The sequence below is a fragment of the Ctenocephalides felis genome, unplaced genomic scaffold, assembly GCF_003426905.1.
Source record: "Ctenocephalides felis isolate EL2017-DRISC unplaced genomic scaffold, ASM342690v1 CF-g0.4_SCAFFOLD_01492, whole genome shotgun sequence".
NCBI classification, from domain to species: domain Eukaryota; kingdom Metazoa; phylum Arthropoda; class Insecta; order Siphonaptera; family Pulicidae; genus Ctenocephalides; species Ctenocephalides felis.
In genome coordinates, this window is record NW_020537646.1 from 12,081,587 (window position 1) to 12,106,875 (window position 25,289).

General features: G+C 33.0%; 2 protein-coding genes across 3 annotated transcripts; both read right to left on the bottom strand.

The window, feature by feature from the left end:
* Nucleotides 1-2,546: 2,546 nt before the first annotated feature.
* LOC113370034 lies at nucleotides 2,547-5,016 on the bottom strand. Of its 2 annotated transcripts, none has more exons than XM_026610686.1 (2): nucleotides 4,871-5,016; nucleotides 2,547-3,348 (listed from the first exon to the last, which is right to left on the bottom strand). In XM_026610686.1, exon 2 carries the CDS (start codon nucleotides 3,343-3,345, stop codon nucleotides 2,569-2,571), a length of 777 nt encoding a protein of 258 aa, XP_026466471.1. In that variant the 5' UTR covers nucleotides 3,346-3,348; nucleotides 4,871-5,016; the 3' UTR covers nucleotides 2,547-2,568. The 2 variants fall into 2 exon arrangements, with proteins under 2 accessions (XP_026466471.1, XP_026466470.1); XM_026610685.1 differs by having other exon boundaries at nucleotides 4,867-5,016.
* Nucleotides 5,017-6,022: 1,006 nt separating this feature from the next.
* On the bottom strand, nucleotides 6,023-21,086 carry LOC113370838 (extracellular matrix-binding protein ebh-like). The gene is made up of 10 exons (XM_026611522.1): nucleotides 20,598-21,086; nucleotides 18,492-20,548; nucleotides 18,079-18,424; nucleotides 17,571-17,930; nucleotides 17,093-17,515; nucleotides 16,868-17,030; nucleotides 16,467-16,755; nucleotides 15,729-16,299; nucleotides 6,181-15,381; nucleotides 6,023-6,103 (listed from the first exon to the last, which is right to left on the bottom strand). Exons 1-10 carry the CDS (start codon nucleotides 21,084-21,086, stop codon nucleotides 6,023-6,025), a joined length of 13,980 nt encoding a protein of 4,659 aa, XP_026467307.1.
* Nucleotides 21,087-25,289: the final 4,203 nt, after the last annotated feature.

Sequence of the window (25,289 nt, forward strand, 5' to 3'; positions counted from 1 at the left end):
TATTGCAAAATGCCACTTACACCTTGTTCATATTGTGAATTTGTATTATGACATATCTCTGTACAGATATCGATTTTTCTCAAATTTTACAACAAATGTAATAAATATACACATGCAAAATGAAAATGAATAGTCAAAAATACAATAAACACAAAATACTTAAGCAAAAAATATGTTTTATATGACAATTAGATTTAAAGATAAAAACAAATTATTGTTATAGGTTGCTCTGATAATTTTCTCTACATTTTGTTTTACGAACAGTACGTCATGATTTAATCAGAAACAATAAAATTGTTTTTTTCCAAATTAATAAGTGATACCATATGATACTTTTCTAATAAATCAATGTAAATTTAAAGTAGTATATTTTTAAAAGTAATTATGAAGACTATGAAAATTTCCTTAATGCTTTAACGATAACGATTCAAACCGATGATGATATTCAATGTACAGTGAAACCAGATCCTTCAACTTGCACTTCTACACTTTTATATTGAAAAAATTAATTCAGGTAATTAAAAGATTGATTTAAAAGCAGTTAAATATTTTTAAATTATTTAGTGAAAATTTTACTGGTCTATAGCGTTTACTTTAATAAATATTAGAATCTACTTCCTATGTAGGTATTTCTGCAAGGTCTGATACTTGTAATTGTGCTTGTGGACAAGGTGGTATTCCTTTATCCGATCGCCTGGTTGTTCAAAGCATTCAAATAACAGAAAATACAAATCCAGATGAACATCATAATTGCGTTTTAGGAAGTTGCGTATCAAATGGCATTGCCAAGGTTCCTGATAACGCAGATTCCAGAACACAATGTTTGAAAAATTTACGTATTTCTATGATTAATTCAGAAGGACATAGATCTTCATCGTCATCAATTATCAAAACGGGAATTATTAAAGAGAATCTGTCATGTGCTGGCGAACCTACCATACTTTTGTCTACTAAAAACCCTTCTCCAGCATTAAAAAATGATTTGCATTTGATGCATGATCAAGAAGTAGCTCCAGATAAAAACACTCAAGATGCTCCAAAATGTAAATTTGGCAAACTTGAACGCACTAAGTCAGAATCTGATGTTAATACAAATATCAAACTCTTAGATCTTAAATTAAATACCCAAAGCAAGCAATCATGTGTTCAAAGTCGTGTTTCATTCTTCAAGTCGTCTAGAGACAAATCCGTTTGCGAATTATTTGATCCGTACAAGAGTTACAATATTGATAAATCAGACTGCAAATCAGAAATAACGCCCCAAAATTCTCTTATAACCAGAAGCAGTCAGGAATCCGCGAGTTGTAGTTGCAAATGTAGCTCTAGAAGTTTGAAAAATAGTTACTCAAATTTAAATATTATTGATGTACCCCAATCTGAGGGTCAAAAATCTATTTCAAACAATGCTGATGTGTGCAGTTTGTACTACAATCCATACGAATCATCTGATTCGGACGGCGAATCTAGAAGTATTATTACTGAAAGATCGCAGGTTAAATCAATGTCAACTGCTGTTACATATTGCTCAAAGAGCAAAGAAAAATTATATGTACCAAAATGAAGTAGAGAATCTATGCAAAATAGCGCCTATCAAAAAGAAGCGAAAACAAGTTTCTAGAGATAGAGATCAAAGCTATAATAGAAATAGAGGACGCTCAACTAATTCTGGTGCAAATCCTCCACAAATAATATCTAGAACCACTGTGAAAAAACAAGTTCAAAACGATAATACTTTCACAGTTACTGAGTCAAAACGTGGGCAGATCTCTTCTTTCGATTCTAATACCAGACACTACCAAACTCGTGAAAACCACGCCGAGAAAGTGCGTGAAAATCAAAAATATTTTGCAAGACGTACGAATTACAATATTGCAAAACAAAATATCGACGACTCATACTGCGATATGTCAGATGACGAACATTTAAGTTGTAATTCCACCGAAGAGATAAACCCACGTCATTTTGTTCATGAAAGCATTGCTTTATCAAAACACGTTGAAAGGTTCCAAGACTGCATGACCATAGGATCAGGAATTGCTCGAAAATCTACCAAACTCGAAGTTCACAGAACAAGATCGGATTTGAATAATAATTTGAGTCAGTTTGAAATGCCGAGGTCTTGTATGTCGTCAGCTACTTCCTCAAATATACCTGTAAAAAAAATTGTACAACACAGACCAAAAGCGCAATCCAAAAAGAAGAATTTCAAATCACCTCCAGCTTATCAACCTAGAACTACTATTTATCAGAATTATAATCCCAATAACTGCGATAACCAAGATGATGAATACCACCCTGGTTATTCATATTACCAGCAGTAAAATAGAATTATATTTTGTTACTATTTGTTTATATAACATACTTCAGAATTGTAATAGAATACCAAATTAATTACTGTGAATCTAAAATATAACACAATATTTTGTGAATTACAACATAATAAAAATCCAATTATATATTTTTATTTATTCACGAATACATTTTTCAGATCTTACTATTAATAATACTTTGACTTTAAAAGTACCTAAATTTATGTGTTGTGCATGCTTAGCAAAGTTACAACATGAGTTACTCGAATATAGAACGGAACAAATCAGCAAAATTTTGTCTGTGTCTTTCTTGATGCATGCGAATTGCTTCTTCATCAATATTTCCCATTGAATCTTGATAAATCCTGATCTCCGGATAATCCATATCTCGGCTCGTGAATATATTAGTATCTACTAACCCTGAATCATGATCAATATCAGAAGCTGCAATTATCCAATGTCGGTTTGTGTCACGGTCGCGGAATGAATCTACTGGCCACTGGTCTACAGAATCCTTAGGATCAAAGATTTCAACATCGTTTTTGGGGTTAGAATTATATACTTCTGGAGGCATCTCTGCTGGGTAGTGTAGAGTCTGATCACCTGTTACCAAATCATCGTCTTCGGTGATGAAGTTTGTGTTTCCATCCAATGGTGCTCCTAGTAGTGGGTAACTGTTTGTATCATCATCTGAACTGGCAAAACCTCCAAACTTTATTGTCAATGTGATGTTGGTTACACTACTGTTATCTGGTTTGTCACATCCGCCTGAGCAATCTGATGAAATTATGTCATCGGTAGAGATCTCGTTTTCCTGTACGTTTGCGTGGATGAGTCTGTATTTTTGCATTCTGCTGGATAATAAGTTGACCTTTTCTTGGATTTCATTGAGCATTTCAATGTTCTCATCCATTTCTCGATTAAAGTCTTTTAAGGTCGTGTCTTCTTTTTCGACAGTAGGATCAGCATATTCTATCGGGATTGCGTTAATTCCACTTAGTGCAACGCATAGTAATAGAATCAATGAATAAATCATGTTCTGCAAAAAAAAAAATAATATTATTGGCAATAATCGCAAAAAGTTATATTTTTATTTTCTATAAAATATAATTGATTAATCAAAAAAGCGCTCAAAATGTTTTAACGTAATAATACTTTGCTTACATTACATTACATAACTAGAACTTGCAATTTCACGTTTTTATGTAATTAATAACAATTTTATTGATTTGTAGGAAAAAAATCATAAGTGCACATTATTTTTATTACATGTTCAAAACTTTGAATATGTTAGTTGAAATTTTCATTATCAAGATAAATAAATGCTTTGAAATTGCAAAAGCTATACGAAATTATTTATATAAACAATTGCAAAAATATGAATGGTTATTGGAGCGAATTAGCTACAATTTAGGAAACAAAAACAGAAAAATGTATAAAAAAATTCAATTTCTCATAAAATTATTATTGAATTGTTCAATATTGATTTTTAATTAAATCCGTCTAATTAGCAAAATCAAATTAAATCAAAATATTAATAAAAGCCTTTCAAATCACAATAGTGAAATTAAATGAAGGAGATCTATGGAAAAGCACTTCAGTTAAGGTGAATTATGAAAAAAATATTTATTTTGAGGAATATATAAAACAATTTTTACTGATTTTTTTAATTAGTCGCATATTAAGAATAAACATTAGAGATTTTTTTAATTATTCTTAATTAATTTAGATAATATTCACAATTTATGTGCATCAGAAATGTTTGAAATTTAATTAAAAGATGTTACTTTTTGTGAGAAAAATAATATAAATGCATAAGTACCGGTAAAAAATGAACATATACATGAAATGAATACTATATACATGAGAATAAATGTATGAAATGTCTAAAATTTAACTATTTTCTAGATATTATTTTATGTTAGATAAATAATATGATTGAATAGGAATCACTAAATAATTTAGTGAACATTTTCATTAGTAGATGTTTTTAGTACTATACACAAAAGAATAAATGTATGTTCTGTGTTAAATTCTATTTTTAATTATGTGATTCAAATTATTATCTTGAAGATAACATGTCCTTAAATTTAATTTACTAATTAAAATAAAACTTATGTATATTAATGTTATTCGTGCTTTCAAAAATCGAAACTGATCATTTAAAAACGATATATAATTTTCTTTGAAAAGAAAATCCTTCATTTAGATGAACATTTAGAATTAAAACTTTACGTTAAAATCATTTTTTGCAATATTAATCGTAAACAAACTATCCCCAAATATAAACATCCTTCGTTTGTCAAATCCTTTTTTTTTCTAAAGAGAATTTTTTCTAATAATTTTTAATTATGTAAGTTAGATAATTTTCACAATTTGTATATTAGAAATGTTTAAAATTTAATTATTTTCTAGATGTTATTTTTTGTTAGAGAACTTATATATTAATCTCTTCATAATAGAGGAAATTATGTTGTTGGTTGTGGCAGATCACTTAGCATTTTTTTCTTTAGTCGCCTTAATTTTTCGAAATTAATAAAAAGGTGAAAATACTCACTTACAGTTTCCCTGATGTCACTTTTTTGCAAATCAAATTATTATTTTAGCACTTCTATTTTTTTTTTTCATAAATACCGTGTACTAATCAGCAAATTAGTACTACAACTAATTAAATTTAATGAACTAAAACTTTTTTGATAATCGTTCTTCTGCGATCGTACAATAACTGTCACAAAGCAACGAAAACTGCGCATTGATATCAACGAATAGTTTACAATAAAACCATTGTTGACGCATTCTTGATTTTGTGTGAGTTCAAATCCAATATCTATAAACATAGTCCATTATATGCGATAGACGATTATAATCGTTTAGTAATTTCAGCAGAACAACAATTTCTTTAGCAATCGTGGGTAACAAGCATTCATAATATTTTTAAATATTTTATTCAATATTATTGAATAGAAATTCGTTCTCACGCTTTTATTAGACCAGTTTGTTTTTTGTGGTATTGTTTTTCAATTCAAGACAATCATTATAGAGGTATTCAAAACCTACGTTCAAAAAATACTTAAATGAGTTGAAACTAGTGAAGCATGGCATCGTGCCTTAAGGCAAATTACTGCAACTTCCCGTACCAAAAATTTATTTTTTTTAAAAAACTAACATTTTCGAAAAAATTTTGCTTTGAAAAAATTTGATTTTTGTTCAGAAGATCTGGAAACGTAAAGATATGCAAAAGATTTTATTTTCGTTTTTTAGCAATTACGTTAAGTTACCATACGGAAAGCTAAAAATTTTGTAACTAATAATAAAAATTGTTGAAAAACACTAATCAGCAAGTAATTGTCGCGCCTGTAATAAAGCTAAAAAGTCCAAGTACTTATGTATATTGTTAATTTTTTTTTAACGTTTGCCTGAAAACAAGATTAAGATTATTAATTATTGATTATTATTTATTATTTATTAATTTAAAAAAATACAAAAGTATAATTCTAAATAATAAAATATTATTACAACATTAACCTAAGTCTTACTAAAATATATATTATAACTTTGTTTCGACATTATAAATGATTTATATACTAATAATGACCATCAATCCAATAAAATCAGTCTTTGGATGGATTCATATTCTTATAAAATACACTTAATTCTAATACATGCTGATTTTGCCAACGTCTTTTCTTATTTTCTAAATATCACATTAAAATCTAAGATTTTTTGAAGTAACTTGTTACTTTATTTCCTATTCGTTTCCACCATGCAGGTTTAGCAGTAGTTGTTGTGATAACCTATAAGTAAATTAAAAGTTTATTAAACATATTTTCTACCAAAGGTGACTATATAAATTATTGTATTAAGAATTTACCTCTTCTACATAAACAGGCACATAAGGATCTGCTCTGACCTGGGCAGGAACATTGTCCTCGTGAACAGTCGCATGATGATTCGTAACTTGTATGTCGTGTCGAACGGATTCTACCCTCTGTGTATTTTCATTTACTTGAGTATTATGAATACTGGTTTGTGCAAAAACTGGTTCAACAACTTGCTGTTGCCCCAAATCTTCAAGATTTTCAGTTTGGAATTGCTCTATTTGTTGATTGCCATGCATAACATTTGAATTTGATGTTCTACTTCCATATGAGTTTGATGTGTAAATTTGTTCTCTGTTTACGCTAGATTGCTGTTGTGTTCGTCCTACATCAAAATTAGGATCGACTAACTGTTGAGTAACTTGGCCTTGATCGTCCTCATTATCATTTCTTCCGCCTGATTGAGTATTATGAATACTGGTTTGTGCGAAAACTGGTTGAACAACTTGTTGTTGCCCCAAATCCTCGAGATTTTCTGTTTGGAATTGCTCTATTTGTTGACTGCCATGCATAACATTTAAATTTGATGTTCTACTTCCATATGAGTTTGATGTGTAAATTTGTTCTCTGTTTGCGCTAGATTGCTGTTGTGTTTGTCCTACATCAAAATTAGGATCGACTAACTGTTGAGTAACTTGGCCTTGATCGTCCTCATCATCATCTCTTACCGTCTGATCACCTCTTCTATATGCGTCATTGTCAGTATATCTGCTTCTTAATCTTTCTTGAGATGATGTATGATGTGTTGTTGAAGAATTTGAAGCAATCATCCTCTCATTGCTATACTCTCTTGAGTTTTGTTGCGATGAGGCTGAGGTGTACGCCGCATTGAATGACTCACTTCTGCGTTCTGTATGTTGTGAACTGAAACTCCTGGACTCTTGTAACGTTGTTGAAGTTGTTCTGGTTTCATTGCGTTTTCTATTGATAAATTCTATGAGCTGATCATTACGAGAATCAATTATTCCATCTGTTATTTGTTGCTGTTGTTGTTGATTTCTGTTGAGTCTTTCGCTTGTTGTTTCCAGAACATGTCCTAGTGTTTCTAATTTTGTGTAGTCTGGTAGTTCTGTTGTGGTTTCTACATCAACATCATATATTGTACTTTCTTCATTTTCCGCATAATCATCTTCATTCAGTTTATGTTTCTCATCTTCACTATGGTTGCACTCAGTACCATCTGCATGAACATTTGTGCCAGGTTTTACATGATGATAATTTGTTTCTGCATATTGTCGATCTTCAGTATCATCATATTTTGTACTTTCATCGTGATTGCATTCTGTACCATCTTCATGTAAATTTGTTCCTGGCTTCAAATGATGGTGGTACTCGTATTGGTTTGTTCCTGAACTTGTAACGGTATGAGATCCGTGTTGTGCATTGTGTGTGTGCTTATGATGTTCATCATGTGTGCATTCAGATCCATCCTCATGGCGATTTGTTCCTGGTACTATGTAATGATGATATATTTTTGTAATATGTGTAGTGTGTCCACGATTAGGATACCGGCCACCACGCCTGCGATAATCTCTACCGCGATAATAGGGTCTCGAATGATATTCTCTAGAATGGTGCATCTGATCCGTACGATGCCGATCTCTTCCGTCGTACGATGATCCCATATGATATTCACGAGTATGTTGGGGTCGCATGTGATATTCTCGAGTATGCTGAGGTCCCATATGATATTCCCGTGTATGATGGGTCGGTCCCATGTGATATTCGCGTGTGTGATGCATTTGGCCAGCATGATAATTAGTTGTTTGCGGATTTTGTCTCATGTAGTACTCTCTTGTATGCTGCATGGGTACAGTACCGGAGTTAACTTGACCATAATTAGAAGTAGCATGTTGACTTATGGGATATCCTGCTTGTTGATGATTGTGAGTTTGATGTTGATTACTATAACCAGTAATTTGAGTTGTTCCATGACTAGAACTGGTATGGTATGTAGCCGAACCTGAATTTATACCAGATACTTGATGATAATTAGGTTGACCTGCATTGGGATATACGTTGTGATATCCGCCGTATTGATGTCCTGTGGAACTTGTACTATGCATAGTATTTCCAGTAGTGATACCTGGATATTGAGGAATAGTAGGAGTTCCTCCAATAGGCTGGGTCGTAGATGTTGGTAATTGATTATTGTTAACTTGTTGGTGATTATAGATTTGTTGATAATTGTAACCTGTATTAGCAGCGCTGGAACTTGTGCCGTGCATAGCATTTCCAGTAGTGATACCTGAATGTTGAGAATTTGTAGGAGTTCCACCAACAACAGTCTGTGCTGGTTGTAGATGGCTGGGAACTTGTTGATGATTATAAACTTGATGTTGATAATTGTAACCTGTATTAGCAGCGCTGGAACTTGTGCCGTGCATAGCATTTCCAGTAGTGATACCTGAATGTTGAGGATTTGTAGGAGTTCTACCAACAGTCTGTGCTGGTTGTTGATGGTTGTGTACCTGTTGATGATTGTAAACTTGATGTTGATAATTGTAACCTGTAGTGCCAGCGCTAGAGCTTGAGCTATGCATAGTATTTCCAGTAGTAATTCCTGGATATTGAGGACTCGAAGGAATTTCTCCAACAGTCTGTGCTGGATGTTGATTATTGTAATCGACTTGCTGTTGTTGATTATCAACTTGTTGTTGATTATTGTGACCTGTGTTAGCAGACACTATATTGGTGTCGGGCCTGTTGTAAGTTTGTGGATAGATGGGATATCTATGCTGGTTATTATCATACACATATGTACCAGAACTTGCATCATATGTAGTACTATCGGTATTAATATTTGAACCATGTTCTACAGTAGCATACGTGGTTTCAGACGGATGCAATGGTCGTTGGTTTACGTCATGATTTATGTCATGAACATTAGTAGAATTTATACTAGTTTCGTGCACGGTAGAAGAACTAGAAATAACGTGCTCTTTGTTATCGATATTCATGTGTGATCCAGCATGAGGATCAAGAGGAGTTGGATGCTGGTAATTATTATTTTTATGGCGGTTATTACCGGTTACTAAGGTCGAACTTGATGCAGTATTGTGAATATTAATTTCATGCCCTGGCTGACCATGATTATCATTTTCAACATTTCTATCGGTAGACTGATCTACTAATATATGCTGATTATCTGTTTCGAAATCATCATCAGTATTTGCAAAAGAGTTTGAATTTATACGGTGCTCCTTATACTCTGCACTATGTGAACCTCTTTCTTGTCCTTCTTCAAACTTTGTAATGGTTTGATGCACAATGTGTGATCCAGAAATGGTATTATGCACTTGACCGACTGTATTCACATTTGGGTTTTCAGAAGTGGTTTTTAAATTGGCTGAAGTATGTGATGGTTGCTGGTAGTGACTTCCTGATGAGCTGCCATCATATTGATTATTACCGGAACTTACAGATGAACTGGAATGATGCGTTGTAACAAATGTTGACGTGGTACCTTTAGTATTGGAACCGGATATAGTGCTGTAATGCCTTTGATCGTCTGTATTTGTATTTGGATTTTCAGAAGTTTGCAAGTTGCCCGAAATATGTGCTGGTTGCAGATACTGTTTTCCAGAGGAGCTGCTAACATATTGATTATTTCCAGAATCTACAGAAGAACTGGAATGATGCGTTGTAACAAATGTTGATGTAGTACCTTTAGTATTAGAACTGGATATTGTGCTCTGTCCTTGATTGACTGCATTCGTGTTTGGACTTTCAGAAGTGGTTTGCATGTTCTCTGAAATATGTTCTGATTCTTGATACTCATTTTCGGAGGAGCTTACAACAAATTTATTATTGCTAGAATCAACAGATGAACCTTTGTGGTGCGTTGTAACAAAAGTAGATGTGGTACCTTGATTGCTACTTCCAGTAACCGTTCGATCATTGTTTTTCTTTGAAATATTATCATTGTAGTTTTCCTGCACGTGTTGGTTATTTGTCTGGAATTTATTGTCGGAATGAATATTATGGAAATTAGAGCTTGTTTGATGTACTGTATGTTCAACGCTGCTTGAACTGCTTTCTTGTACTTGACTATAATTTGTACTGAATTGTCGCACAATATTAGAATTATGCGTTGTGCCATGGGTATTTCCGACAGTATTATCGCCATGCTGGTTATCGTCAATATTTATTGTTGAACTAGAATGATGCATACTTCCAGATGCAAAATTTTGACTATTGCTGTGATACTTGTTATTAGCACTATTGTCACTTGTATTATGCTGATTTTCTATAAATTGTTTGTCAATATTTGTATTAGAGCCAGAATATGTATTTGAACCAGTTGTTATTGTACTATACACAGAATGTGCTGATGTTTCAACTGCTCCACTTATTAATTGATTTTCTCTAGACTTGTTGGAATGTAAATTATTTACATCATGTAAGTCATTGGTAGAATCAATATTAATATTATGAGAATTAGAAACAGAATTAGTAGAATGTGTTTCGACTATTTGATGACCTATGTTTAAATTATTATTATTTATAACATGTGACTCTGTTTCATGCTTATCTGTAATTTTATCTTGATTCAAAATATCAAATTCATTTACAATGTGTTGTTGTTCATCATCGTCCTCGCTATGCGATACTGTTTTATCTGTTGTAATATTTTGTTTCAAACTATCAAAACTATTCTCAATGTGTTGTTGCTGATCTTCTTTTTCCTCACTAATATATTCTAAATCATCTGTATTTACTTCTACAATATCAGGTATATTATCTGCAATATCTTCTGTTATATATTGTTGGTTATGTTGATTGTCGACCAAAGTATTTGCACCAGTTTCCTTGTGATATGCACTTTGAGAATCAAAATCTACATTTTGAACAACTTGCTGCACATTTTCTTCACTGGTGCTGAAGTCTGAAGTTTGTGGAGTTTTGGGTGTAGTGAATGGTTTTAATTGATATTGATTTGAATTTTCATTGGAATTGTGAATATATTGGTGTTCGATATTTTCAGACGATTGTTGATTTATTTGATGTACCAAATTCTCATTTGTACTGTGATGATTGATTATATTGACTTGCGCAGTTTGTTTTTCTGAACTTTCCGACACCTGCATTTGTGGGTTGTGATCATCCGTGGAGAAAGTTTCAAAAGTAGTTGGTCGGTTTTGATAGTGAACTGGTTTAGGTCTTACATCTTTTTTAGTAGATGTATGGTAATTTTGCGTAGAATGATGATATCCACCTTGAACATGTTTTCGACGTTCTTCACTTGAGCTTTGTGATAGGAATTCAGAAGATTCAAATTTATGTCTTGTTTCTTCTTTACTGCTACTAATGTAATTTACAGAACTTGCAGTACTAGTTCGATTAATTCTTTGAGAATGTGCATTATTGGAATTAGCAACAATATTATCATTTGCATTTTGATTTATTAAAATAGAAGAAGATTGTCCAGTACTACTTGTTTGCGTAGAAGTTTTTGTAGTTTCGTCCAGACTATTAATGTATGTATGATCAGTTGTAGATTTAATTTCGTTATTTACATAATTTGCCAAATCATCAAAATCTATGTATTGAATTTGTTGTTGATTGTCATCTTCCGAAGACTGAGTGTGTTGATTCAAGATATCTATATTCTCGTTTGTATTTTGGTTTATTAGAATTGAAGAATATTGACCAGTACTACTTGTAGATGTTTGACCAGATTCAAATTCATTTACAATATTATTTTGTGCAGCAGTTTTAGTAGTTTCTTCATGTCTGTGCACGTTTGTACGGTCAGTTGTTGATGTAATTTTATTATTAACATTATTTGCTAATTGATCAAAATCTACGTACTGTACTTGTTGCTGAGTATTTTCTTCTGAAGATTCATCTTCTTCAGAATCATGTTTTGTTGTTTGTACAGTATAACCAGTAATGTAACTTGTATGATTTTTAAGTTGACTATGTTCTTTTTGTTTTTGCTGGTAAATTGTTTCTGATCCTGTTGAATGTTGATTTGTATTTTGGTTATTTACCTGGACGAAAGATGATCCAGAGTGATTTTCAGTAGTTTTTATTTGTGAATCACTTTCAATTACATTTTCTGGCATTTGTACTTGTTGGTCGTCATCTTCAGAAGAGTCACCTTCAAAAGTTTGAGGTTGTTTCTGGTAACGAATTGGCATAGGTTTGGAATTAGGATAAGTCATATGCTGAATTGTAGTTTGCTGTTGAGATTCAGTATTTCTGTTATTGTCAGAATTAACGTTGGAATTATAAATTGTTGATCCTGATTGAGACTCGTATCTTTTTATTTCTTCACTACTACTGAATGTATGTGTAGTATAGCCAGTAGTAACTGTTTCATTAGTTGCTTGGCTGTGATTAAAAATAGTGTTATGAACGTTTCCGATTTGGTTTACTTTATTTGAATCCTTTGATGTAACTATAGTTGAGTTATGTTTATGTGATTGATTTGATATGCCTTCAGTGCTGCTATCTTGGTTATGATTCTCTTCGTAGTTTATGTTAGCTTTTGTGCTGGATCCAGATATTTGTTGATTTGTGTTTTGATTAATAGTTTTGTCATATGTTGTTCCTGAAATATGTTTATTTTCTTCACTATGGGATGATCCGGTATTATTTACAATAGTAGTTATAATTTGTGACGCACTTTCGTGAACACTTTCTGGCATTTGTACTTGTTGGTCGTCATCTTCAGAAGAGTCACCTTCCAAAGTCTGAGGCTGTTGCTGGTAACGAATTGGTTTAGGTTTGGTATAAGGATCATTTATATGCTCAATTGTAGCTTGCTGTTGAGATCCAGTATTTCTGTTGTTATCAGAATTAACGTTCGAATTATAAATTGTTGATCCTGATTGAGACTCGTATCTTTTTCTTTCTTCGCTACTACTAAATGTATGCGTAGTATAGCCAGTAGTAACTGTTTTATTAGTTGCTTGACTGTGATTAAAAATAGTATTATGAACGCTTCCGATTTGGTTCACTTTATTTGAATCCTTTGATGTAACAAAAGTTGAGTGATGTTTATGAGATTGATTTGATATGTCTTCAGTGCTGCTATCTTGGTTATGAATCTCTTCTTGTTTCATGTTAGCTTTTGTGATAGATCCAGATATTTGTTGATTTGTGTTTTGATTATTGGTTTTGTCATATGTTGCTCCTGATACATATTTCTTTTCTTCACCATGGAATGATCCGGTATTATTTACAACGGTAGTTTTCATTTGTGACCCACTTTCGAAAACACTTTCTGGCATTTGTACTTGTTGATCGTCTTCTTCAGAAGAGTCACCTTCCAAAGTCTGAGGCTGTTGCTGGTAACGGATTGGCTTAGGTTTGGTATGAGGATTATTTGTATCCTGAATTGTTGTTTGCTGTTGAGATTCGGTATTTGTGTTATTGTCAGTATTAACGTTCGAATTATAAATTTTTGATCCTGATTGAGACTCGTATCTTCTTCTTTCTTCACTACTACTGAATGTATGTGTAGTATAGCCAGTAGTAACTGTTTTATTAGTTGCTTGGCTGTGATTAAAAACAGTATTATGAACGTTTCCAATTTGGTTTACTTTATTTGAATCCTGATTATTGGTTTTGACATATGTTGTTCCTGAAATATGTTTATTTTCTTCACTTTCTAAAACACTTTCTGGCATTTGTACTAGTTGGTCGTCTTCTTCAGAAGAGTCACCTTCCAAAGTCTGAGGCTGTTGCTGGTAACGAATTGGCTTAGGTTTGGTATAAGGATCATTTATATGCTGAATTGTAGTTTGCTGTTGAGATCCAGTATTTCTGTTATTGTCAGAATTAACGTTCGAATTATATATTGTTGATCTAGATTGAGACTCGTATTGTTTTCTTTTCTCACTACTACTGAATGTATGTGTAGTGTAGCTTGTTGTAACTGTTTTATTAGTTGCTTGACTGTGATTAAAAGTAATATTATGAACGTTTTTGACTTGGTTTACTTCATTTAAATCATTCGAAGCATCTATAATTGAGTGATTTTCATCGGATTCGTGTATTACATTAGCATTTGTGCCATGAGAATTTGTTGTATGATCCGTAATCTTCAAGTTTTCCTTAGTTTGATATTGAGAATTTGTTGAAATTGTTTGTCCTTGTAAGTGCTTTTGCTCATCTTCAGTAGAATGATTTTCTGAACTCACTGATTGTTGTTGATATCTCATTGGTTTAGGTGTAGAGCTTCCTTGATTTGTAGTGCCAGAATATGAATGATGTGTTTGTTTATCATAATTGTTAGATGCATGTCCATAATGCTGGTATTTTGGTGTAGTAGAATAATAATGTTTGATATCGTTGTCTTCAAAGAAATAAATTTTAGATGATTCCATGTCATGCTTTCTTCTTTCTTCATCACTACTAATTACATACGTAGTAAATGTTGTAGTAACTGTTTTGTTTGCACTTTGACTTTCATTAAATTTATTGGCATTCGTGTTTACAACGTGGGACATTTGATTTGCCTTTTTTACTTCATCAACTGCATTGGAATTAATTGAATCTACTTCACTACTTTGCGTGTAACTTCTGGATGAATTTGTAGATTTGTGCAAAGTATTTACTGTTTGATTTTGGTGCATTGTATTATAATTTTCTCTATTGATATTTGTACCGTTGAACGACTGATAGGTTGATGAAAACGCACCATTACTTTCTTGATGTGACGTTGCTGAGCTACCTTGTGATACACCTTGATCATTATCAAATGGATGACTCGTCGTAGATGAAGTTGATATAGAATTTTTATATGTTGACTGACCATATAATTCATCTGTATCGACTTGTGAAACAGAATCCTCATAACTTCCAGATTCAACCCTGTGCTCGTTCACTAAAGAACTTGGTTTTGCAAATGGCTCAGAAGTTTCTAAAGTTGTAGGAGTCGTTGTTTTGAAATAAACATTTTGTTCCAAATTTTTAGTCTGAGTATTTTGTTGCTCGCGATTATATTGATATTCTGATGTGTGTTGTCTTATATTTTGTTCACTAGAACTAACGGATGAACTAGAATGAGTCCTTTGAGAATCTCTTGTATGAGATTTATCTTCAAATATATACCCCGACATCTGTTTTTGCAGGTCATCATCTTCGTTTGAGTAGCCTTCAGTTGTAGAAGTTTGATACTGATAGCGCAATGGAATTGGTTTAGGAGTTATTATAACACCAGGTGAAGTTTGTGTAAAATGCTGATTTCCATTAGTATCATAATTATGTTTTTTATTGCTTGTATGTGTGAACTCAGATGAAACTGATTGTGATGCAGTTGTTTTGCTTTCTTCGCTGCTACTAAAAGTGTAGCTCGTGGAACCAGAAGTAACGGTTTTGTTTATTGCGATATTTTGATTGGTTCCATTTATCAAAGTACTTTGATGTTTATTTTGTTGATTTGATATGGTTGGTTATTACTTGAACTATTATCATGAGAGTAGAATTGATTCATAACTTTTTGTTGAGTATCAGCTTCGGTTGACTCAGAATTCAAAGCCATATTACTAGAAGATTAATAATTTTTTCCAGAATTCATATTTATTACATGATATTGACCACTTATATTTTGAGATGAATAACTTATGGAAGATGTTGATCGTATATCACTCGAATTACGTCCATGACTACCAGATTGTTGCTGATGATGATTTCTATCTACAGATGCATTCTTTATTTCAGAATTTGATTTATGTTTTTCATTTTCGAGGAAATCATGGCTTGAAAGAGCATCACCTTTGAAGTTAGTAGGTCGATACTGGTAACGAACTGGTTTAGATGTGACATAATTATTTGTGCCTGAATTTATATTAGTTGTAGAATCTGGTTGTTGATCTGGATTTTGAGAAGAACCAAGTAAAGAATCCAAAACTTGTTGCGAAATTTGTAATGAGCCTGATTGTAATTGTTCATTCCTTTCTTCACTACTACTAAAATTATATTTGGTGAAAGTTGTACTTTCGATCAAGTTTGTTGCACTTTTATTAATATTAATATTTTCTTTGTTTTGCTGCAAATTGAACTGCTGATTGTTTGCAGATGCATAATTATCAGACTTATGTTCGGCAGATTTATTTGTAAAATGACTTATGACAAATTGCTTACTTTCCTCTGATGTACTATTTATTGAGGAAATATGAGCTCTCTTACTTGTATTTTTAAATTTATGCAAGTCGTCATTATTATATTGATTGATGATTTGTTGATTATAATTAGTAATATAGTGCAAATCATTACCTTTCGTTTTGTCGACGACATTTTTTTGTTGTTGTGAATGCTCACTCACTCTTCTACGATTTTTGATGTAGAAGCATAATTATTTGAAACTATGTTTTGATTTTCAAAAAATGTATCGCCGCTGTTAGTTGTTGCTTCATACTTTTCTGTGCGTTGGTCAAGTATTTCATAACTATCTTCGTCTGATGATGAGTCTGTTATTACTTTGTGTTTTGCACTATTACTTTCATGACTGCTCTGTGAATACTGGCTTACAAGTGTGTATGACGAATTGGTTGTTTTTGACCCACTGTGCATAGAAACATTTGAACGATGTTTTTTCTCCTCACTATTCGCACCTGCAGAAATGTGTTCAGATTTGCATTTTCTATATTTTGTTTTTGAGTTTCTTGGGAGACTACTGAACCATTAACACTATCACAATATTCGTATTGATCATTTGAGTAGTACTTGTAGATCCTGAATGTGTAGATACAAAGGTACTTCTATTTGAACTGTGTCTAGAATCAGAATCAATTGCACTAGTTCCAGTATTAGTGTCATAACTGCCGTGTTCAAACCCTGTACCATCAAGTTCTTGTGCAAATTGTGTGTCTTCGCCTTCATAAACATTCTGTGAAGCGTCATATGCCGTTGTACTTGAATTTCTATTACTGGTACTATACCTTACTCCACCTGAGGAGTACGTGTACGTAGTTCTACCGCCATCATTGTATCTGATCCAGACGTGGAATAACGTGATGGCACGTAGCCTGTAGATCCTGAATGTGTAGATACATTATTATTGCTATGAGAGTTTTGCTGTGTGTATTCAGAGGTACTTCTATTAGAACTGTGTCTAGAATCAGAATCAATTGCACTGGTTCCAGTATTAGTGTCATAACTACCGTGTTCAAACCCTGTACCATCAACTTCTGGTGCAAATTGTGTGTCTTTGTCTTCATAAACATTCTGTGAAGCGTCAGTTGCCGTTGTACTTGAATTTCTATTACTAGTACTATACCTTACTCCACCTGAGGAGTAGGTGTACGTGGTTCTACCGCCATCATTGTATTTGATCCAGATGTGGAATAACGTGATGGTACGTAGCCTGGACGACTTGATGAATACGTTGTTGTTGTAACATTATATCGATTTGGCCCACGGTGTTCACCATAATTGGAATTATATCTAGAATAAGATGTAGTTTGGCCTCTATTTCTATGCCCGTAAGCATGGCCGCGCGAGGATGCGGTTTATTACGATGTCCTGGTGGAATAAAATCTTTCTCCCAATAATATTTTTTCCAGCCCTTACCACCAGGCTTATTTCTTTTATCATTACTATTACCGGCACTGTCATATTCGTCTTCTTCGCTAGAATTCTCATCACTTCCTTCTTTATTGATATTTTTCTCAGTTGTATTTCGTGCATAATTACTTGCGGTCCTATGTTCTGAACTAGTATGACTTGAAGTGTATCTTGTTAAACCGGTGTGAGAATGCCCTGTTGATATTGATTGTTGTCCAATGTCCTGCTCTTGATGATTTTCATAATCTTCATTGTTGCCATGTTCACATTTTCGTCATGTATATGATCAGTAGTATCTTGATTATTTTCAGTGATTTGTGTACTTGGTTTTGCATAAGAGCTAGTGGAGTGATAACTTGTTATTGTGTAACCCGGTCTATTTGGTTTGAAGTATAGCGTGATGAAGTAGAATGAGATTGACTTGTTGTTCCATAATTGCCTCTAGTATGTGAATTTTGTTGTAAATTTTCAGTTGTCTGTTCTACAGTATTCTTACCATGTTCAAAACTGCCACCATGTACACTATTGTTTTGCTGACTGTTATTGGTATCTATTGAACTAGTACTTTCTGAATATCCTAGTTCGGATTGACTTGAATTTCGAATAAAAGATCCAGCACGATAATAGCTTATTGTTTGAGCATGCCCTGCTGATTGTGAATGCTGTCCTGCGTTTTGTGTGCTGCTGTTTATTACCTTCATCACTATCTTCATTGCTCTGATTATTGTTTGTAATCGTATATGGTTGTCCATGTGTCATTGAATTATAAGTTGTTTCAGCATACCCTTGGCGATTTTGGCTCGAGTTAAAACCAGTTGTCCTAGAATTCGAACTGACCGTATGAGAGTAACTCGTAATTCTATGCCTTCCAACATTTTGCGCATGATTCTCACTTCCATTTAAATCACTACTGTTTTCCTTGTCATGTTCACAGTTTTCACTATGAACATGAAGTTTACCTGCATTATCTTGGCCATCGCCATTATTGGAATTCTGCGTTCCATATGAACTAGACGAATGATAAGTGGTTCTTGTATATCCGGGTCTATAATGATTTGAACCAGTGCTTGATAAGTCAGAATCAGAGTAACTTGTCGTACGAGTGAAACCTGAAGTCTGCGTACGTTGCCCTTTGTTTACAATGCTTTGCTCGTCATCATCAACACTGTTTTTTTCTATATCATGTTCACATTTATCGCTATGAATATGATCAGCGCTATTATTTTCTTGTTTATTTAAAGCACTACCCACATCGGAATAGGAACTTGTGCTTGAATCAGTTACAGAGTTGTATCTTGTCCCAGAATATTGTTCTATGTTACGGTTTGTATTGTGGCTGGCTGAACTAGAACCAGAATAACTCACTGTGCGACTATAACCAGATGTTCCTTGTTGGTTCGCGTTTTGAGAATTTGGATTATTATTAGTATCATCATTATTTTTTTCTATGTCATGTTCACAGTTTTCACTATGAATGTGAAGATTACCATCATTGTCTTTATTGCCACTTTTATTTATAACACTTGAGTGCGGTGTTCCATATGAGCTAGTAGAGTGATAAGTTGTTCTTGTATATCCTGGTCTACTGTGCGTTGAACTAAAACCTGATGAACTAGAACTAGAATGGCTTACTGTTTGTGAGGACTTGGCAGTTTTTGAATATTGTCCTGCATTCACAACACGTTGTGCATCATCATCTTCATCATTGTTATCTTCAAGGCGATGTTCATGATTTTCATTGTTTTCCTGATTTTCAGTAAGGCCTACTTGTGAATCGCGATTTGAATTTAAATTCGACGTAGAATGATAACTTGTTACTGTATATTGTGGTCTATTCCTGCTTGAATTATAGCTTGTTGAACTAGAACTAGAATGGCTTACTGTTTGCGAGGAATTGGCAGTTTTTGAATATTGTCCTGCATTCACAATACGTTGTGCATCATCATCTTCATCATTGTTATCTTCAAGGCGATCCTCATGATTTTCATTGTTTTCCTGATTTTCAGTAAGGCCTACTTGTGAATCGCGATTTGAATTTAAATTTGATGTAGAATAATAACTTGTTACTGTATATTGTGGTCTATTCCTGCTTGAATTATAGTTTGTTGAACTAGAACTAGAATGGCTTACTGTTCTCGAGGAATTGGTAGTTTTTGAATATTGTCCTGCATTTACAATACGTTGTCCATCATCATCTTCATCACTGTTATCTTCAAGGCGATGCTCATGATTTTCATTGTTTTCCTGATTTTCAGTAACGCCTACTTGTGAATCGCGATTTGAATTTAAATTCGATGTAGAATGATAACTTGTTACTGTATATTGTGGTCTATTTCTGCTTGAATTATAGCTTGTTGAACTAGAACTAGAATAGGTTGTGCGACGATATCCTGATGTTCCATGTTGGTTTAAGTTGTCGGTGTCCTGCGCATTATTTTCTTGTTCTACATCATGTTCACATTTGTCATCATGCACATGAGGAGTGCTCTCAGTCCTTTTATTTTCGCTATTGATAAATTGTGAATTAGGTTCTCCAAAAGAACTAGATGAAGTGTAAGTTCTCCTTACGTATCCTGGTCTGTTTTGACTTGAACTATGGCTTGAAGATCCAGTACGAGAAAAACTTGTTGTCCGAGAATACCCACCTGGTACTAAACGTTGTTCGTCGCTATTTTTATCTTGCTCTCTATCGTGTTCCAAATTGTGGGTATTAACTTGATGATCAGTCCCAGTAACATATGTTTGTGGTTTGACGTATGAATACGTCGTCCTTGTATAACCTGGGCTACTTTGGCTTGTAGTATATCTAGATGAACTAGTAGCGGTATTACCCTGTGGACTCTAACTTTTGTCTTAAACTAGCCATCAATTGATCATTATAATTGTTTACACTATCTGTATTTGTATTACTGCTGCTTTCTTCGTGAGAACTTGAGGAATAAGTGCGGCTATAACTAGTTCTATAACCGCTCTGCTGCGCTAAAGACTTCTTTATTGCTTCTTGCACTTGAGGATCCATATTTATGTACTCTGTTGGAACATCTGGAGTAGATGAGGAATAGCTACTCTGTGACTCTACCTTTTGTCTTAAACTCGCCATCAATTGATCATTATAATTGGTTGTACTATCTGTATTTGTATTACTGCTGCTTCCTTCATGAGAACTTGAGTAATAAGTGCGACAACTAGTTCGAGAACCACACTGCTGGGCTAAAGATTTCTTTAACGCTCCTTGCATTTGAGAAACCATAGTTTTGTACTTTGGTGGACCATTTGAAGTAGATGAAGTATATGATCTTTGGTAACTACGCAGATATTCCGGAGCCGGTGTAACCAACACAGCCCAGCTGCAAATCAACAGGCTCGCTAAGAACCTCATTGCTGAAAATATATAAGTAAATATTGAATAATGTTTGAAGAAAACACTTAAAATCATGTTATAATTTCAGGACATACAAGCACGCGCGTGTGCAATATAAATAATATAATTACAGATATTATAAATATGTTTGAAAGATATCAATTGAGAACCGCAATTGAAAGCAAAAACTTGATTTTTGAAATTGACAATTGAAAATTTATTTATCTTATCTAGATACCAATTTCGATTGATTAAGACAATTATTACACCTATCAGGAATTTTTTGCAACTTGCCTTAAAGCAAAATGCCACTTTCAACTACTTAACTTCCCGTAGGGTAAGTTATAGTAATCGCAAAAAAATTTTTTTTTTAATATCTTTACGTTTCAAAAGTTTTGAACATATTGGCATACCTTAAAAAATAGAATTAAGTGTGTTGTGTGTGTGTGTGTTTGAATACAATTTTTGTCTACGATTTGAATTGATGAAATTTTTTGGAAGGATGGTCTAGCGGTTTCGGAGATACGGGGGAAAATGTAAAAAACAGATATTTGGCGATCTAAAATAATCATTAGACATATCAAATTATCAGATAATTTATAGATTTCAGACATGAGTACTAATTTTTGTTCCGATTTTCTAGGGTTCGTACCAAGAAACTTGGTTTTCGAAGTTTACTTATACGGTTCAAACCAATTTCAAAATTTTCAGAAAAATCTTTTTTCAAAATTTATAAAAATAATCAGAATTTTTAAACTTCAAATATAAATTTTAAATTTTCAATTTGGCTTACAAATGTATATATTTTATATGCGTTTTTATTCTACTCGTAAGAAATATATCCTCAGATGGATTCATTCGGCGTCACTTCTTAATGTAAACATTTTTAAGAGTTTTGAGCAATGAGATCGTCACTAGATATTATCTGACCGATAAAATATATAGTAAATATAATTATCTCTTTAAAAATATTCAAAATAATATTATTAATCATTGATCAATATTTATTGATTATTAACTTCCCGTAGGGCAAGTTATAGTAATCGCAAAAAAATCGAAAATGAAAATTTTTATAGATCTTTACGTTTGAAAACCTTCTGAACATTTTGGCATATCTTAGAAAAAATGGATGTGTGCGTGTGTGTGTGTATGTATGTATGTTCGGATACAAAATTTCGTCGACGATTTCGGGAACACGGATCAACCAATTTGAATAATTCAAAAAACATTCGATTCGTATTGATAAGGAGACATGCTGCTTAGTTTTTAGGAAAGGCAGGTCTAGCCGTTCCGAAGATACGGGGCAAAAAATGCCGAAAACGGTAACTCAGTTTTTAAGAGAACGATGCGTCCGATTTGAATAATTCAAAAAACATTTTATTTGTATCGACTAAATGAAGAATTGATCAAATTTTTATAAAGGTAGGTCTAGCGGTTTCGGAGATCTAATGAAAAAAGTAAAACAAAAAGCCATTTGGCGGTCAAAAATGAACATTAGACATATGCACATCAAATTATCAGATATTTTATAGAGATTTTAACAATAAGTATAAATTTTTTTTACATTCCTATGGGTTCCGTACTAATGTTTACGCGTTAGACGGCGACGCGGCGCTTAGGCGTTTTGATATTTCGTCTTTATGCGGTTAAAGCAGTACGATTGCCTTGAAAAAAAGTTCAGAATTTCGAAAATATTACAAAATAAATTATTTAAAATAGAATGATTTAATCTGGTTCGAAATTCTATTAAAAGTTTCAAATCATTGATCAACTTTTATTGATTATTATTATTGATTATTTTTAATTACTCGAATTTTGAATTGCGGTACGGGAAGTTCCAGCAATTTGCCTTAAGGCACGAAGCCCTAATTGCCTTAAGACAGAATTCCACTTACAGCTAGTTAATTTTTTGCAATTTGCCTTAACGCACGATGCCATGCACCACTAGTTTTAGTAAGTTCATTACAATCGATTTTCAAATAATTAATTAATAAACCCGTTTCGGTATCGATATTTGTCCCTCGTGTCATACACGTCCGACGTAACGACCGTCGACCGCCACGATTCCTCCTAACCGCATTAACCGCGTAACCTTGCGGGGCGCGCGCCTGCGGTGCGTTATTGCAAACCTGGCTGGCGGCTCTCCGACAGGCCGTGAATAATCAATGGAATTCACGTATGACGAACCGGACACAAGCACAAATTGGTGCCTAGGGACTCTCCGGAGTGTAGTTCCAACCCGTGATGCCGTTATTTTTTATTAGAAACATGATAACGATTTATATTATTAATTCATAATGCGATTTATTTTATAATTTATAAGCCGATAATAAACAATATGGGTAGCAAAAGTGCAAAATGTTATGTATTAGAATATATGTTGATTTTTTTTTTATTTACTCTGTTTTCGAAAACTTTTATAAATTAAAAAGATAAACTATTAAGTTCACCATATTTTAAGTCAAAACCGGAAAAGCAATTTAGTAATGCTAGTCTAGGTCGAGGGGGCGGGTGGTGATGGTAATATCTGAAATATGATTATCGAAGTTTTTATATGAAACATTTTTTTAAATTAGAGTTGCGGGATTTTAGTAAAATTTTGTTATTCATTTATAATAAAGATAATTTATTTTCTGTAATATTAAATTTAATCCTGTATCCGTAATAATTAAAATAATTATTTAATTTGACTTTTTTTATCCTCTTTACATATATGTCATATTAATAACTCCTGTGGAGTATGTTATGTAATCGTCCAAAAATCGAAATTGAAAATTTTTGCATATCTTCACGTTTTGAAGGTTTCTGAACATTTTGGCATACCTTAGAAAAAATTGATGTAGGTATGTGTGTGCGTGTGTGAGTGTGTGAGTGCGCGCGTATGTATGGATACAATTTTCGTCCACGTTTTTGGGAACACGGATCAACTGATTTAAAATATTTAAAAAGCAATCGTTTACCATCGATAAGGAGACGTGCTAAATAGTTTTTGGCAAAAGTCTGTCCAGCCGTTTCGGAGATATGAAGCATAGAGTACAGAAAATGGAAATTAGATTTTTGAGAAATCGGAGCATTCGATTTGAATGATTCAAAAAACATTCAATTTGTAATGATGGGGAGAAGTGGTGATAAGTTTTTGGCGAAGGCAAGTTCAGCCGTTTTGTAGATACAGAGTTAAATATGCAAAAAATGTCAGTTTCTGGGAGGAGAAAACAAACATTCGATTTGGAATTATTCAAAAATGCTTGTTTTGACAAAAATATTGGTTGTGATTTTTCATTATCGAAAATATTTTGGATTTCATTTCTAATTCTTGCTTGTAATAATCTATATATAATATTCAATACTCTTTGAATATTATATTACTGTACAATAAGTTCCAGCTATTTGTCTTAAGGCATGATGCCTTACACCACTAGATCTTATATTTTTTGGTCTATTTGTTTTTATTCGGTTTTGCACATTGTATAGAATCTCTGTTCATTTTTTTCTTTACAATCACCTTAAAATTTCAGCAAAATTGTTAGTTTTTCATAGTTTTTGTTATTTCGTGTGAATTAAAAATAAAAGTTTGAATTTTCATGGTAGATGAGTAGAGATGAAGCTATTATAACATTGGAATTTGGTATACGATAATTTTCTCATTCATAATGTTTTGATTCATAAAGAATCATGGGAATGATGAACTCTTTGTATTGTAACATAATATAGATCATTGCCAGATATTTAATTCTTTGCAAAGATAAGTAAAATAGGGTAAAGTTATGGCAACGCTATGTTGCGCTCCATTTTCATATAAAATTGTACTAAAACTGTCAAATTGAAAATTTGAATTGCTGTCGACCAGCCGTTTTACACATAAAAAATTCTCGCCATGTTGATGACACATCAGAAAATGCAGTTTCGATAACAACCTTTTGCGGTTTCTAGGTTTTATATCAAATTCTTGACTTGCACAGCAAAAACATAGCATTTTGATAGTTTTTAGTAACTTTTATTATGAACATGACAGCATAACATCGTTATTTTACGTCGGAATTGGTCCATAAGTTTTTTTGATACAATTTTAAGTAAATGATCTAATAAAAGTACCATATTATTATCGAGAATAACGTGCTCGATACCAACAACTTGAAAGAAAACGAATTATTGCAATTGCTAAGCATGAACGATGCGCTATATTTTAATTTTTTTACAACTACGTATTCCAAATTGCCAAAT